The sequence below is a fragment of the Solanum pennellii genome, chromosome 5 (assembly GCF_001406875.1).
Source record: "Solanum pennellii chromosome 5, SPENNV200".
Classification (NCBI taxonomy): domain Eukaryota; kingdom Viridiplantae; phylum Streptophyta; class Magnoliopsida; order Solanales; family Solanaceae; genus Solanum; species Solanum pennellii.
The window spans coordinates 40,121,813-40,139,680 of record NC_028641.1 but is presented as its reverse complement, the minus strand read 5'-3'; the positions used below and the strand labels follow the sequence as shown (position 1 = coordinate 40,139,680).

The window sequence follows — 17,868 nt, the reverse complement described above, 5'->3', positions numbered from 1 at the left end:
AGTATGTACCCACTGAAGAACAACCGGCTGATATTCTCACCAAGCCTCTCCCGAGCCGACAGCACGATTACCTCAGTTCCAAGCTTCCGTTCGCTTCCGCTCAGCTCAGCTTGAGGGGGGATAATAACAGATAGTATTAAATAATAGTATTAAATAATATTAGTATTTACTGTGTACTAATTCTAGTCCTATTAGGATTAGTACTCCTTAATCCTAGTCCTATTAGGATTAGTACTCCTTCCTATATCTCCTATATATATCTCCCATGTATTCCCTTATTAGGTTAACACTTCAATACAATCAATATTCCTTCAGTATCAAACACCGTAATTAGTATTTTATTTTTAGCTATATCAATCATAGAATTGATTCTAGTCAAGCTATTATTTTTAATTACGGGATTAACTCTAAACTATGAAAATGCAATTATATTCCAAGTCTGATTATCTTTTCAATTCGTAAACTACCTATGTCAAATTCGAACACATTGAATCAAATCTCGAGCTTACTATTTCGTCTCAATTTTATTCCCTCTCGAGAACTTATTCTTTAGTTTTTACCACAAATTATTAAACAAAACTCCCTAACACTTTAAAAATTCTCTTTACAAGATTAAGATTTATACAAAAGATAAAGGGAAAAAGAAATTAAAAAAGCAAATCTGAAGAGGCGAATTAAGTGAGAGGGTAATTTATAGAATCTAGAATGAAGATATATGTGACATGATAGAATATTTAATTCTAGAATTATGTCGGTTTGTGGTGCAATAAATCAACGAACGATTTGAATTATAAAGAGTATTTATAAATATTTTAATTACATTATTATTACAATTAAACAAATATAAACTAACTTTTTTAAAAATAAAATAAAATAAATTTATGGGGCCACAAACAAAACTTTTTGTGAATCTTAAAAGGATGATCGGATTCTTTTAGAAATTATTTTGATCACTAATAACGCAATTATAAATTTATAACTTTGGCCATAAATAATTTTTAAATTATAAAATTACCATTGATCGTCCTAATCATGGCTCTTCTATATAATAGAAATTAAAGAATCAGACCTGTAGAGGCGAATTCAGTGAGAGGATAATTTCTAGAATCTAGAATGAAGATATATGTGAGATGATAGAATATTTAATTCTAGAATTATGTCGGTTTGTGGTGCAATAAATCAACAAACAATTTGAATTGTCAAGAGTATGTATAAATATTTTTTTAAATTATTATTATAATTAAACAAGTATAAACTAATTTTTAAAATAAAATGAATTTGTGGGGCCACAAACAAAATTTTTTGTGACTCTTAAAAAGGATGATTGGATTCTTCTAGAAATTATTTTGAGCACTAATAATGCAATTATAAATTTATAACTTTGGCCATAAATAATATCTAAATTACAAAATTACCATTGATCGTCCTAATCATGACTATTCTATATAATGGAAATATAGATAGATAGACAGATAGATAGATAGATAGATAGATAGATAGATAGATAGCGATATAATGTACATAACATAATAACCAATACCAACCTAAACGAGAACACTTGACAAATTAACACAAACAACTTTCATTCATATGGATACATATTATTATATTTTAACAAATACCATACATACTTTTTTCCTACTTAGCTTACTCATTCCAATCATGCATTTTTTTTCCTTCATTAAGGCTAGGACCCAAAAAAAAGCCATTTCCTTGTACTTTCCAATAACATAATGTAACAGGAGTCTCATCCCACAAGCAGTTATAGCTTAATTTAGAAGTATAAACATCAAACGATGCTTGTTTTTTACCCCACCAGAAATGGCAAAAGAAAAGGGTATGCCCAATAACACGAGGGAGGAAATGAAAATGAAAATCGTCCCCCACTTTAGGATGATGATATCCAAGATCGTCGTCTTTTGATGCACAATGGAACGTTAAGGGTACATTATTATCGGGGAGATAGTCAACAATATGAACCTCAATAGAAGGTTTAGCTAGGACGCCTTGATAAACATTGGTAACAAACAAGGAAATTATGAGTGAAACGAAAAACCTTTTGGTCATGATGAATACTTGTAAATGTTGATTTCTTGCAAATGTAGTGAATTCTCTTCTTTTCCTAATTTTTGCATAGATCAATTGTAAAAATTGTGTGACTAAATAGGGATAAATTTATTAAATAATTTTTGACTTTTTAAAATTGAGATAAGGCCATAATGTAATGTTTTGAAAGAAGCAGACCCTAGATTGAGCCACTTTTACTTGCATTAATGGTTGAACTTTATTAGTCAAATTTTTGATACCCAGTAAAATGAGAAGCATAAAGTTTGGTCAAATTGAAAGTGTTAAAGAATATTCATATTTTATTTTGGTTATTGATATTACGGGTGCAAATCTATCCATTCTATTATGATTTTATAAGAGATTACGAGTATTTGATTATAGGTAGAATGACCTGAAAGACCTTTATATTTGACTCCCTTTATCAGTTGGATCCTTCTACTTGTCACTTTGTCAACTAAACTCCTAAAATCATAAAAAAATACATTTAAAATCCCTTTGATCATTGATAAAACTTATGTAATTTTGATATTGTTGAGTTGAAAAATTGTGTAATTGCACACATTTGAAAGCGAGTAAATAGGATATTTTACATTAAATTAAAAATACTTTTATAGAACCATGTGATGGGAAACCTTCCCGCACGGTTCGAAAAACAATAATCAATTTTTAAAAAATTAAAAAACCTTTGTTCCTCCCCCACCCCATACCCCCAACTTCTGACCCTCTTTCTCCTCCTCCTCTTCTTCCTCTTCCAACTCAATCCACACTTTCCTTTTGCTCCAAATCAGTTTCTCACCGGAACTACTTCGTTCTACATCCATTCCTAACCCTTCAATTTTTTAATATTTTAATCTGAATATGTTAGAGATCATAATTTGTGTTGGATGACTTCAAAGAAGAGATGTAGGTGTGGGTTAATGAAGGGTGATTCGAGGATATTGAAAAACTTAAAAAGGCATTGATAAGTTAGAGAAAACTTGAAGAACAACAAACGAGTCATATAAATTTGTGAAATTAATTTACCATTTTCACTGAGGTTCTTTGAATTTGTGTTGGTGAACTTTTGTTGAATTTTCAAGTCAAATAATGAAGAATTTCATCTATTTGACATGAATTTGATGCTCAATTTGTGAGCAAATATGAAAACATGCCTTAAAAATCTCCATAAATTGTAGTATTGTAAAACTAAAGCAAAATAAGACAAGGAATATAAAAGATAAAACAATAGAAATAGGTAGACAGCAGATGAGATCGAGCATTTCTTATTTTTTAAAGTATTCATCAATTCTTCAAGTGTATACAATATGAACCCTTATGCCTCTATTTATAGTCTAACATAGAGGCATACAAAAGGCTAATTATAAACATGACATTAACATGAATATAATCGAGGAGGTTATGAAAGTGAAAGGTTACAAAATAATGATTATAAAGTTGGAGGTTTTGGTTATCTTCGTAATGGAAGAAAGTAATGAAGATAACGGTTGTAACTTCTGTAGTGGACATCCACACTATAATATTTCGTAGCACTCCTTTTTGGATGTCCATAGATAATGTACCTCGTTAAAACTTTACTAGGAAAAAAACTCTTGGGAAAAAAATCATAATGAAGGAAAAAGAGTATACATATCTTTTAATACGCTTTGAATGTTGCCTTTAAAAATCTTACCAAGAAAACTCAATTGAATTAAAACAATGGTTAAAGAAAAGAGTACAACACATACTTTTCTCCCCTGATCAAAAATTTACTTGATATCTCGGAGACGATGCATTTCAATCTTATATGATAACTTCTCAAATATTGATGTTGGCAATTCACAGTGAATAAGTTTACAAGATTATCACTTGAACGGGTCTTTTGAGCATCTATCTCACCATTTTGTTAAAGATCATGTGTGAAAAAGACTTTTGGTGAAATATGCTTTGTCCGATCTCCTTTGATTGTATCTCCCTTCAATATTATTCTCGTATATGGTGGATGAAATATTCTTTGCCAAGAAACCACATATTTTTTGAATACTATAGTCATAATTCCAACCAAACACACTCCCGATTTACTTCATAGATTGGTATTATTTTTGCATGATTTTAAAAAGTGATTACCAATGTTTGATTCTTTGAACCCAAGATATTTTTGCACCTTCATATGTAAATAAACAGTCCATTTGTGATCAAAATTTTATGTGAATCAAATAAATATTCTACATCTATATAATCAAATCATTTTGACTCGGGAATTGGTCATTTTAATTTTATTGAAGTTTGTCTTTTCTATGGAAAGAAAATCACATATCTTTATGTGTTGAGTCACTTGCTTTGCTAGTTTCTTGTCATAACTTGAATGATACTATGATAATCTTTTACATAACTTTCATTATGTATATCAAATAATTTTTAACATTTGCATAACCAACAATCTGTAAGTACACCAATTGCACTAATACCTTTAAATTCTTCAAAGATTTTCATTTATCCTTCATCATCAAGTTAGATATAATAATCATTCATTATGCATATTCAAACATTCCATCTATTGCCTGACTGAAACAAGTCTTATTGCATTCACCACTAGAGAATATTTCTCTATTTAGTAATGTCAGGATTTTTGTGAAAACCCTTTATGCCATGAGGCACAAACTGTACTTTATATCTTATTGTTATACTTCCGCACAATGATTCATTTGTACCCCACTGACATATATTTTGATATATGAACTATAAGTTCAAAAACATCACTTTTCTAAGTGAAACAAAATATACTTGATAGTGCATTTTATTTGGCTAATCATTTATCTGTCCACACTATATAACAAGTTCAAATTTAAGATCTTCGTAACCATGTATAGTATTGAGTGTTACTTCCTCCGTTTCAAAAAGAATGACCTCCTTTCCTTTTCAGACTTTTTCAAAAAGAATGACCTCTTTCTTTTTTTGGTAATATTTTTATTTCAACTTTCCTCGTGACATGTTTAAGGCCACAAGATCAAAGGGCGGTTTTATACATTTCACTTAACTTTAATTTAGGACCACAAGATTCAAAAGTCTTCTTTATACTCATAAACGCCATGCCAAGTCAAACCAGGTCATTTTTTGTGAATTTGAGGGAGTACTTCATATCAAATATGTTGTCTACGACCATTTTGATATCAATTTCAATACGATATAACTTATCAAAATCTCATCATTTTCAGGTACCTGAACCTTTGTCAAGGTTTTATGCAATGTTATGTCATAGTGCTCTTTCAAAACAATTACCTTATACCATTTTGATAATTTGCTCATGTCCTTCCTTATGGAGTTTTATATTTGAATCGATTGATCTATCATGCTTCTGGTGTACCATAGACTCTGTCCTTCAACGACTATTTATTGGAGAATTTGCAGCTTAATTAAAATATTGGATCAGCAAATACAGCTGACAAATTACTTACAACATTTTGCAAATGAATTATCTCTTGAACTTCAAGTTCACATTTTTTAACGAAGATCTAGATAATTCACCCCACACATAATTTTCAGCTTCCACACATATGTCTCCCTAATGTTAGAAAATCTAACATTCATCCTCGACCTCATTTGAGAATCCATCTTTATGCGTGGTGGAGCAATAAAATCATATGTGCACGCATCATATTTTTAGAAGGAAATTATTTGGTTCCTGACCCTGAACTAATTGTGTTGGGAGAACTTTGTTGTCTTGATGCATACATGTTAAATAAACTCATCTCATACCAAATTTTATTTGAGAGATTTGTTATCATAATCAATGGTATAGCTATAATTGGAGGCATACGATTTTTATTAAACCAACCAGCATAATCAACATGATTTTATAGTTTGGATCTATGCTCTTAATTTAATAATTTGAGCAAACAACCTTATAAAAAAAACCAATTTGTAAGTTGATACAAATGCACATGTGACCATATCATAGATGCATCTATTAAATTATAAATAAACGATCTACATGGCAGGTGAACGGGCTCATATTCACTTTTTTATATGTTCCAAAAATATTTCAAGGGATACAATCCCAAGCATATATGATAAAATGATATTTTACTACGAGAACAAGCTACAAAAGAGAATTCTTGAAGAATCTTTTATTTCTTCAACATATCGCCACGTGAATTCTCAATTTCTTTTGCATCACATTTGAATCAGAATGACCAATCAATTGTGTCAACTTATATTTATTTAGTAAACTTCTAGTTTACTTTTGCATGTGATTCCATCAGCATGCCCATGTTCGTATACAATAAACAACAGGGAAAAATTGGTAATCATATACATTAATATTTACAACTCACTTTTGTTGTAGTAATTTGAAGATATTAAATCTTTCCATAATTTACAATCTCAATATAATATTTTTCTTTTCAATTCTTCTGAAACTTAAAAGTTTCTTTTTGGACTCATGACAATCCCAATATTATGAACAATTCCATCCCTCCAGATAGTAACAAATTAGTCGTTTCGGAACTCTCAACTAATTTTGTGTACTACCACAAATTTCACACCGCCATTCTTATGGTGACCATCTCTTTCAAAGAGAAAATTATTGTTATATTGTCATGGTTAAATTATTACATGAAAGACTTATTTCTTGACAACCAATGACTTTATTGTTTGGTCATAGACATAACCTTTATAGGAAAGAACTATTTTTTTTCATTTGTCCTTCAATAGTTCATAATTTAACATATCACAATATTTTTGTAGTACTTAAAGTATATGACTAAATGACCGTTTATTTAAAAATATTTCTTTTCAATATCTCAAACCTCCCGCAGAGGTGAGATGTGACATTTATACAACAATTTATGGACATGTTCGTATCCGTAAGAACACAAGTCACATTTTTTTAAAGAATGGACCATAACCATTTGAACATGCTCCATAAGTTTTTATTAGAAACTCATTGTCATACTTTCACATTTATCAAATTTATGTCTCACCTCAACATCACTTTAAGAGATCAAATATACCAAATGTACTATCACTTTGTATTCTTTTATTTGATGGAGGAATTTGGGTTGCACCAACAACAATGTGCCCAATAACTTCTCATACCACTTTGATGGATAAAAATTACCTTCACATCTGAAAGAGTATCTTAAGAAACAATGCATCCCATAACCTTGCACATCACTTTAATGGACAAAATTACCTTCACATTAAGGGTCATCTTAATAACCCATAATGTTCTTTCTTTTTATTACCACAACAATGACCATTAACATTTTACTACACTCATATTCATACATTTGAGCACTTGTTATTTTTCAGACATATTATGCAGAACTACCACATTTACATAAGAGAATGGAGCAAATTAATTGGGTATATTTCATTACTTTTAGTCAAAAAGATAAAATTTTATGTTAGTCATCATTATATCATCACTATAGTGCATTAGGACTTGAACCCGATGTCTTACCCATATAAAGACACCTTTGATCATAAATCAATGGGACTTGAACCCAAATTCTTATTATCAAGGTGCACCGAGACTTTAACTCAATGTCTTACCAATTTGGTGTGGTAAAACATGAATTCACCGTCTTACCCTCAACCAATGTCTTAATAAACCAATGTAATACCAAAAATAAATATTGAATACCATAAATATAATGTGAATTTGACTTATAATTTAATAAAAATAAACAAAACTAATTAATTAAAATAACATGTTTGAACCATAAATCCCAAGTAAAATAAGCTAAAACATTGTACCTCAAACAATTTTTAATAACCACAAAACAAGCTTTTTTATTACAAATAATATATAGGATATGAAGTATACCATACAACCGAAAAATTACTAGGATAATTCATAAAAATCACTTACCATTGATTCTTGACGGAGAATGAGCAATTCTTGCTGATAACGTGTTATAAAACTAAAGCAAAATAAGATAAGGAATATACAAGGTAAATCAATAGAAATAGGGAGACAAAAGATGAGAGCATTTCTTATTCTTCAAAGTATTCATCAAATCTTCAAGTGTATATACAATATACACTCTTGTGCCTCTATTTATAGTCTAACATAGATGCATACAAAAGGTTATTCATAAACATGACATTAACATGAATATAATGGAGGAGTCTATGAAAATGAAAGGCTACATGAATAATGGTTATAAAGTTGGAGGTCATGGAGGTTATGGTTATCTTCATAATGGAAAAAGTAATGGAGATAATGGGTGTAACTTCTTGGTCTAGTGGACTTCCACACTACAATATTATATAACAGAAGTAGCCTACATTGATTTTTTATTCTATTTTTTTAACATGTAATTACAAGTCATTAAAAATGACGTAGAATTCCATGTGCTAACGATTTTACACATACTAGTCAGATGTAAAAAAGATTTAAAATGTTGTCTTCTAATGGATTTCAGAGTTCAGTTGACAAAGAGTTCAATTGACAAACAAATAAGTAAGAGGGTTCAACTAACAAACGTAGAGAAGTATATGAGTCTCCCAGATCATTCCGCCTTGACTATCATTAAATCTATGTATTGATATCTTATTAGTAGTGTCTGTTATTTTAACCATATAAACTGAATTTAGAAGAGAAGTATTTAAGTGACCATTTGACATTACAACATTTTAATTTAATAGTTATTCTTATTTTGGCATTCAAATATTTATAACTATTGTCACCACCAAGACCGTTGTGAGTGACGTCCATACTATATTATCAGTGGGAGAACCAAACTAACCCAAAAAGCAGTCCAACACTATTAAATAAAAATCTTGTCTATCATAGATAAGATAAAACAGTTTAGACACTAAATAATTAAATCTCCATAAAATCAATCCAATCATCTAAAAACATCCAATGCAGAAATATCCCTAAGAACTCAAAGTCACCATACAACGAAATACTAATATTAATGTTAGAAAAGATGGTCAAGAAATATATACAAACTTATGAAAAATCGTAAGATGTAGCTCACCCTTGAATTCAGATAAAGCGTCTCTCAACAGAGGTCTCAAATCAATCGAGTAAAGATTCAATAAACTTAAGAAGAAAGAAACAAATACAATATTAGTACACAAACCACCGTACACTGGTTAGATCACGCAACCAGTCCAATATACACATATATTTAGTTAACTACCAAATAGTAATTACAAAGAAATACACAATATAATAACAATTACCAACCAGACATAGACTATCAGTCATATGACATGAAAAAACAATACAAGAACCAACCAATGCATAACCATATCCATCATGATCTATTTTACAAACTTCAGGGTTTCGTGGTATTTACTAAGATTGATTTTAAGGTCTGCTTTCCATCAATTGAGGATTAAGGTAGATTACATCTCAAAGACAACCTTTAGGAATCGTTATAACCAACGGATTCCTAGTAATGTTTTTTAAATTGACCAATTACCTAATGACATTTATAGACTTGATGGTACATGTGTTTAAGGCCTTTTTTGGAATTCTTTGTCATTTTGTTCATTGATGACACTATTATTTACTCCAGGAACACAGAGAAACATGAAGAAAATTTGAGTATTGTGCTTCAGACTTTTAAGAGATTAATAGATTTATCTTAAGTTCTCAAAGTGCAAGTTATGGCTTCAGTGTTGTCATTCATAGGGCCCATGGTGTCAAAGGGGATTATGGTAAAACCGACAAAGATTGAGGTAGTTCATGATTGTTTTAGGTCCACCTTTGTCATAGAGATTCAGAGCTTTATTTGGTTAGTAGGATACTGCAGACATTTTATCTAACTGGGTTGGATGTTCCTTTAGAGTGTGTCAAACGAGTGTGAGGCAAGCTTTGTGAAGTTGAAGGAGTTTTTCACTTTGGTTCTTATATTTAAACTTGTTGAGGGCGAGGGTTTGATAGTATAATTTTGGACATCTATTATTGGTTTGGGTTGTGTTTTGATGTAGTCGGCCCATGTTACGACTTATGCGTCGAGGCAGCTTAAGGTGCACGAGCACTTCGGACATGCCAGAGAATGAGACACATTTTTAGAACCTCTCTATATATACTACTATGATTCTTCCTACTTACAAAAAGATAGCTTGTTTTTTGTTTGGGGTGTAAGATTTTAGCTTTGTATATAGGCTGATTCTCTAGCATCATTGGGAGCCATTTCTTAATGTTGTTGACCATGCTCAAACTATGGAAAAGCTTCATTATGAGGCCCTTAGGGGCAGTGCTGAGAGGCCTCATCAGGGAGGCTAAAATGGAACTTAATCCCAAGGTAATAGCTACTTAGGGGAAACTACCATATCAACATTAGTGGCAATCTACCGGTTTATTCACCCATCACTTTAGACTCCAGATCCAAGCTAGTATGGTGTGGGTCACCTGTTGTTAAGGGCATTTTCTGAGTCTTTAGGCTACACTCTCTAGAGAGGATGAGTGATACTTTCATGTAGGGCATAGAAAGATGATGGTTTCTTTGATTATGGAGAGATTAATCATTATGCTAGAGATTATACCCGACATAGGGCATTGGTGCATTATATGACATAGTCGGTTAGGGTCGCAACACCTCAAGTAAGAGGTAGTGCTTAAGATCACAAATGGTGGTCTCCAGAGTACTCCAAAATGTTCTTAGTTCGATAGAATGACTAGTAGATCTAGTTAATAGTTCGATTGATCATAGGTCATTTCTATGCAGTTTCATCTAGGCTAAAAGTCGAGGCTTCAAATTTGGTTATTGCATGTTTTTTCTTTGTTCACCATGATCATGTACTTATTTGATTCAGTCTCTACATACTCTAACATATCTATATATTATAATCATCGTTTGGTGTTGTTTTCTAAGCTATTTCCAATTCCTATCTGTGTATCTACTCATATGGGTGATTCTTTAGTAGAGAATCAGGTCTACATGCCTCATGTTGTGTCAATTTTGGTGTGTGATACTTGGGTTGAACCTATTATGCTTGTTATATTGGATTTTATGTGATTCTAGGCATGGACGGGTTATCCCCCACCATGTGGTCTTAAATTTATTTGCTAAGACCATCATCTTAGTCATGCATAACATTCCCCTAGCGGTGTATTAGGGTTCTTATATCCACACACCAATTGGGATTATTCTTAGTTGTGGACCTAAAGATTGGTGTCTAGCATGTGTTTGGCCTACTTGGACTATGTGCACGATGTTAGTAGGAGAGACTTTTAGTTTATTTCGTTCATATCATCAATGAGTTTGCAGATGTCCTTCCTACCGACTTAGATGGCTTTCCCCTCGAGCGTCATATTGATGTTTTTGTTGATCTTATGTTGCGCACTCGACCTATTTCTGTTACACCCTACATATGGATCATGCTGAGCTTAAAGAAATAAACATTTAACTTCAAGATGATAGTTGTGAGTTATCCTTGTTTCCTTTCTTTTCAATTGTTCATCTAGTTTTCCATGTATCGATGCTCCTCTGATACATTCCATATGAGTCCCATGTGCTTCGTTGGGATTGAGTTGAGTTAGATGGTTGTTTGACCTTTGTGGAGGAGCCAATTGCTATCTTTGCAAGAGATGTCAGTTGATTGCAGTCAAGAGACACGACCTAGTAAATGAGGCTACCTGAGAAACTGAGCATGACTTGTCAGTCAATATCCCTTCCTATTTGATCCTTTAGTCACTTCTTAAATCTATGCTTTCGAGGACAAAAAACCTATTAGTTTTTAAGTGTTGTAAAAATTCACTAGGTCATTTTCATTGTTTTCACGTGTTTTTAGCTTTCGGAGTTTTCTTATAGCTGCCCTAAGTCATGTATGACTTGCTATTGGGACCGACAGGATGATCGACGGGTGCTTCATTTGGTTTTATGCAATTTTCTATCTTTTAAAGCTTCTAAAGTTTAGATGTTTGACTTTTATCAAAAATTCAGGCAAACAACACTGTAATGCGATTTTGATGGTTCCGTTAGCTCTAGAATGTCGAGTTCGATCTGGAAGGACCTTTATTTTGGGTCCCATTGTTTCTAGACCCATTTCAAGCAATTTTATGTTTTTATCTAAATAGGGCTTGGGGTTGTAGGACCCACTTTTCATCAAGATAAACTCTGTTCGAAGTTTTGGTAATTTTCTTGAGTCAAAATACTATTTTTTGGTCATGTAGGATATTTTGTTTGCATTGGGTGGACCCAATCAAATAGAAAAGTCTATTCGTGAATTGGATTTTTAATCTCAAAATGGGTGATGTACTAGCTACTGGTGCAACCACTCTGGAAGGGATGGCAATGGACAAGCCAAGGGTTTAGCGGGACAAGATAGGTTACTAGTTAAATGGGGCAGGGTAGGGTATGGCAGATCAAAACTTATATTTTTAGAACATTAAAAGGGCATGGGGATGGGTTGTGTTGGGCCAAAAGGCCCATTATTTCAGATGATCTTTGGCTGATCCCAATAGCAAAATAGGAACAAATAACATTATTAATTAGTGTCATTTTTTTTTTTGAATACCTCTTTCATTTTCATATTTTATTAAATATTCATGTGATTGAGCTTAACGGAAATATATAAGTGTGCGTTGGACAACTTAAATAGTAGAGTAATTCAATGGTATATTTTTCTTTGATAATTTTTTCGTATTGACAGTTATTCTCCTTTGCCATTAATAACAAGCATAAAGAATAATATTACATATAAAAAGTGCAAATTAAAAATTAAAAGGGGCAGGGCGAGGCAGGGTGTAGCGGGGCGGGTTATAACATTGTAAAAATTCTTAGTTGGGCGGGGTAGGGCGGGATTAAATCTTAGCGGGTCGAGGCTTGCCCTATCCTAATCCACCCCAACCTGCCCTATTTCCATTCCTACGCTCTGGTGGACAGCTTGTTGTTCTAGTAAAAGCTGACGACATCTACCAGACTCACTCGTGCGAAGCTTGGTCGCTTTGGTGATCTCTCTCTTGCGGAGGTGGGTCCTGACTAGTCATGTTAAACTTCACTCCTATGGAGCTTTTTCGTTGGTGCGACACTGCTCTAGAGACCAGAATCCGTCGGAGCAATAATTGGTGGTAGTTTTGTCTCTCTTCTCCTCATTCATCCATTGAAAGGGAGAGAATTGAAGTTCAATTCTTGGGTGATTTCAGTGGGTTTTCTTGTGTTTGAGCTGGGTTGATATGAGGAGCATTCACTACATCAAAAATGATCTTTAGCGGCAATTAATTAACAACAATAACTTAATTGTCACTAAATATGTACTATTAGAGGCAATTAGCACTCTTTGTATATGTCCCAAAAGTCTTTAGCGACATTGGATACAATGACAATTAACTAGTGTCGTTAAAGTTTTTAACAATCTTTGTTAATATGTATATTTACTGCCGCTAAATGATGTGTTTGTTGTAGTGATTGTTGGGATAGTTGTTCACTCTTTAGAACCCGTAAGTCTCATTAATTTCCTCAGTTTGGTCTTGAAATAGGTGTTCTTGAGCTAAATTAATCCTTTGGCCATTTTAGCTTCATCTGTGGTCATTTATGGGGCACAAGTTCCTTGAGCTGGTGTAGACCTTAATTAAGACATAGTCTTAGTGATTCCATGCATGGATCCCATAAACCTATTACTGACCCAATTTTAGGCCCGAGTTCTCTCGTTGCGTTATGGATATAGTTTTCCTTATGTTGGCACCTCGATCGTTGATTTGATAGTATAAAATCATTTAGAGGCTACTCAGAATGGAAAAGCGTATTTAGTGGATTTGCAGAGCGAGTTTGACTTCGACATAAGCTATACCTTAATGATTATAGGCTTAGCTCGTTGATTGTTTTAGCATGATGATTTTCTAATTTTATGTTGGATTAGGTAATTTCATTCTTTTTGATATCCATATTGCTTCGTTAGACTTATTTTGAGTTTTCTACGAAATAGTACTGCATGTTCTTGCCTCTATTGATGTTTATGCTGCCACAACTAGTTTACCTTAATGTATCTTAGTTAGGGGCTTAGCCTTGGGTTGGTTAGTGTGTGCCTTTGACTTTAGTCTTAGTGGGTCATATGTCGTAGATTTGGATTAGGTCTGACCCTTCAGGTTGTAGACTTAGACCTTCGGAAGCCTTCTGTTATCGATTTTGGCTACTTGTGGTCAGTTTGGTGCTTAGTATTGCCTTAAAATGATTGGACCTATATTATTTGTGTGTGTGATTGGATCATCCTGATGTAATATTTAGAGAAAAATCAGCTTGTGATGGTCTCCTAATGTAAGATTCCAAGATGGACTAGCTATTCTGATGTAAAATTTTGATAAAAGCTAGGTTTCTTCGTGTTTAATTTCGATATAAGATTCTTTGATTGACTAGTTACTCCAATATAACATCTTGGGAAATGCTTAGCCTTTTTATGGTTTTTTGATGTAAGATTTTGGAAAGGATATATTTTCAATGTAAGATTCTGGAAGCTAGGTTTATGGGGTTAGCCCGATGTAAGATTCAGAACATGACTGGCTCTACCGATGTAAGATTCTGGAAAATGTTGTCCTTGTTCGATGTAGCAATTCTGATGTTAGATTCCAGGATGAGCTATTCCTTCTTAGCTGTTATTCCCATGTCAGATTCCGGACGATAATCCATGCTTGGGCTTATGGCTAACGTTCTTGATTGTTCCTAGTACTGTTCTTTTTTAATATTTGCTCTTTTCTGTACTCGTTAGACTTATGAAGGTCTTGTCGGATTTATTTTCTCTATCCTGTCTCTTGTAATCATCTTTTTGCCTTGGCCGGTAATATGTTAGTTTTCTGTAGTATAAGTCGGCCCCAAAGAGAATACAAAAAATATTATATTCAAGTTCTATGTCAAAAACTCTTGTTTCCTGACTTTAATCAAATATGCCCAAACGCATCGAGACTACTTTAAGACAAGCAGAAGTAATATAAGTGCAACACAAATTTCTATGTGAGGTTGATTTCTTTTGGAAGACTGGAATGGAAAATTGACAAGAAAATATGAACCAATACTAGTAGTGATAAATAAGTATCATACAAAAAAAATCTGAAATCAGATTATTATTTGAAAGAGTCATTAATTTTGCAGCACGACGTTTGCTTATATTACGTCTTCCTCCGTGCCATAGATGTAGGATTTCCGTCAAAGAGGCCCTCAACTAATGTTTCAATATCTTCTGGCTGATACTTAATATACTTGTCCGCGTGTTTTGTGTTGTCTAGATACTGCCTAAATCTCCCACAGAAGGATCTATAAGCCGGAATTAACACTGCTGATACAGAAACTCTGAGCTCTGATCGAAGCTGCTCGTCACTCACTACCCAAGTGCTCTGCGTACGATGAATTTCATCTAACATAGTGCTGAAATTCTTGAACCTCTCTTTCACTATTGGCTTTGTCACCTTCCCATTTATTTGCATTCCATCATGATTTAGTATTTGTAGTAGTTTTCCCCATGTTTCTCTTTGGTAATTCTTGTGGTATTGCCTCACGGTTGTAGATCTTCTTCGACACCACGTGTCTCCCATCACTTGACGGACCTCTGTAGATCCTTTTGCTTTTTGTAAGATGTATCTACCGTTGTTCATCAAGAATATGTCGCGCAACGAAGTGTCTCTATACAAGTTTGACTTGGCTTCTAAATTTGCATCCAACAGCTCCATTATTGTCATGAGTTGTGCTGTTAACGGTGTCGTCTCTGCTACTGCATTTTCGTGTGGGCTTTCGCTCTCAGCTACATCAACAGATGATTTCAACTTTGATGGTGACATGGCGTTATGTTGCTTGAAAATGTGTTCCAGAGCGTCTTTGTACTCACAAGCGTATTTTAGATAATTCATTACGTAACGTGTGAGGGGGTGCACTGCACCACCAGGGACCGGTGTTCTGGCTGCATCGTTCTTAATGGAGATTTCGAGATCATTGAATATATTTATGACAGCATCGCCGAATCTATCTCTTGTAGCTAAGATCTCAGACTTCAATTCGTGTTCACAGTCATTAATTGAGAGAGATTCACTTATGGCGTGAATGAGATCGCGAATTGCATCATATATGTCTAGATATTTGAAGAGCTTCTCCGCGGAGCGTTTTGTCCAGGAGACAGCCTCAGCAAAGTCAAGTATCTGTATTACAATGGAACGCGCCAGATTGTTAAAAAGGCTTTGAGAGATCATTCGAGACTGGGAGAAAACTGATTCTCCAAGTTTCCTCTCTGCGAGGAACAGAGTATTCGAGCAGTTCCTCGCGACATTGATCCATCTAGTGATCTCTGCTTCTAGAGAATCCCAAGACATTTTCTGCACATCATCTACATTTATCTTCTCGAACTCGAGCATTTTCATTTGCTCATAAAATGCATTTCTTCGTGAAATTGAATACACTTGACAACAAGCTGTTTCAAATCCAGCAGAGATCATTGTTGTTGCAATTCGATTCATTCTCGTCACAACCTCTGGAGGATACCATGGATAATCCTCGAGTTGTAATTTTTTAACAACTTTTGAATTAGAATTACCTCCAAAATCTTCTAATAACGTTCTCAATTCTTCTTCCATGAAAGTCATGGCTAGTTTCAACAAAATATTGGTTCGACTTAACAACGTTGATCCTGATGGAGATTTGGCGATTACATTCGTCAGTTTTGACAAATGCATCACAGCTTCAAGGAAAAATGATTCTTCCTCTGTCATCTTTCCCAATCTAGTCGGAGTTTCACCAGAACTACATTTCGCAATCCGAGACTCAATGATTTTTGAAAAATGTTCAACATTTTCGGGGAGTCGGGAGCAAGGATCATCATCATCATGAGATGTGGAGACGGTATATTTAAATCGATTTAGATCAATATCATCACATATTGGAGTAGCGCCACTCTTGTCCATTTTGTCTCTCTAATCAAAAAAGAATTGTATGCATATGCAAAATGGGGAAAATTGAATGAAGGAGAAAGATGGGAGAAAAGTTTGTTTAAGATTAAAGAATCTTAAGGGAATGGTTTATTTTAGGAATATGGTTGGTAGAAGAAGAATGTTGACTTGGTTAACAAAGTTTTTTTTTCTTTCATTTTAGTGCTTCCCATGACTTGATCTCAACATGGGTTGCCACTAAGCCCAGTTTCCATTTGTAGTTAATTTGATGGTCAAGAGTTGCAATTATAATATAAACTACCTAAATATGACATACTCACGTCACTATATTGTTCAATTAAATCTTCAAATGTTACGTTAAATTAAATGAAAAAAGTACGATAACAAATCATTGTCTTTTGGGTATTTTTGTCTATTTTTCAAGGTGAAGGGGAAATTACACCCTCTCTCACACACACGTATTAATATTAGAAAAACTTTCACATATAGAAAATATAAAAATCATATTTGTATGTCATAACTATAATTTGCATAAGTGCGCTTCATGACAAATGTTATGTTTGCTATGGAGGTTTTGTTTTGTATAATTTGCTAGAAACAATCAGTTTTATACAAATTGTTCAGTTTTGTATAAATTCATATATACATTATAATTTGTATAATAAGATATGTATTTGTATAATTATAAGTTTATATGACAAAAATATATGTATTTGTATTTATATATAATTTTTTTTTTGCATTATACAAACGCAAACACATTTTATACATTTTATACCGAAATGCATGTATAAGATGACTAATTGTATACCGAAATGCATGTATAAGATGACTAATTGTATATCAAAAATAACTAATTGTATACCGAAAATGACTAATTATATACCGAATCAAATGACAAAAAATGGGACGTTTGCTGCAAATTACAATTAAAATAAACTATGGCTATAGAATTTAATTTGAATTAATAAGTTGCAATGTCATACAATTTTTCA

The 17,868-nt window shown here is 33.1% G+C and overlaps 1 protein-coding gene across 1 annotated transcript; it reads right to left on the bottom strand.

Annotated features, from left to right (window-relative positions):
* Positions 1–14,932: 14,932 nt before the first annotated feature.
* On the bottom strand, positions 14,933–16,988 carry LOC107020018 (exocyst complex component EXO70B1-like). The gene has a single exon (XM_015220364.2). It carries the CDS (start codon positions 16,886–16,888, stop codon positions 15,110–15,112), a length of 1,779 nt encoding a protein of 592 aa, XP_015075850.1. The 5' UTR covers positions 16,889–16,988; the 3' UTR covers positions 14,933–15,109.
* Between the last annotated feature and the right edge of the window lie 880 nt (positions 16,989–17,868).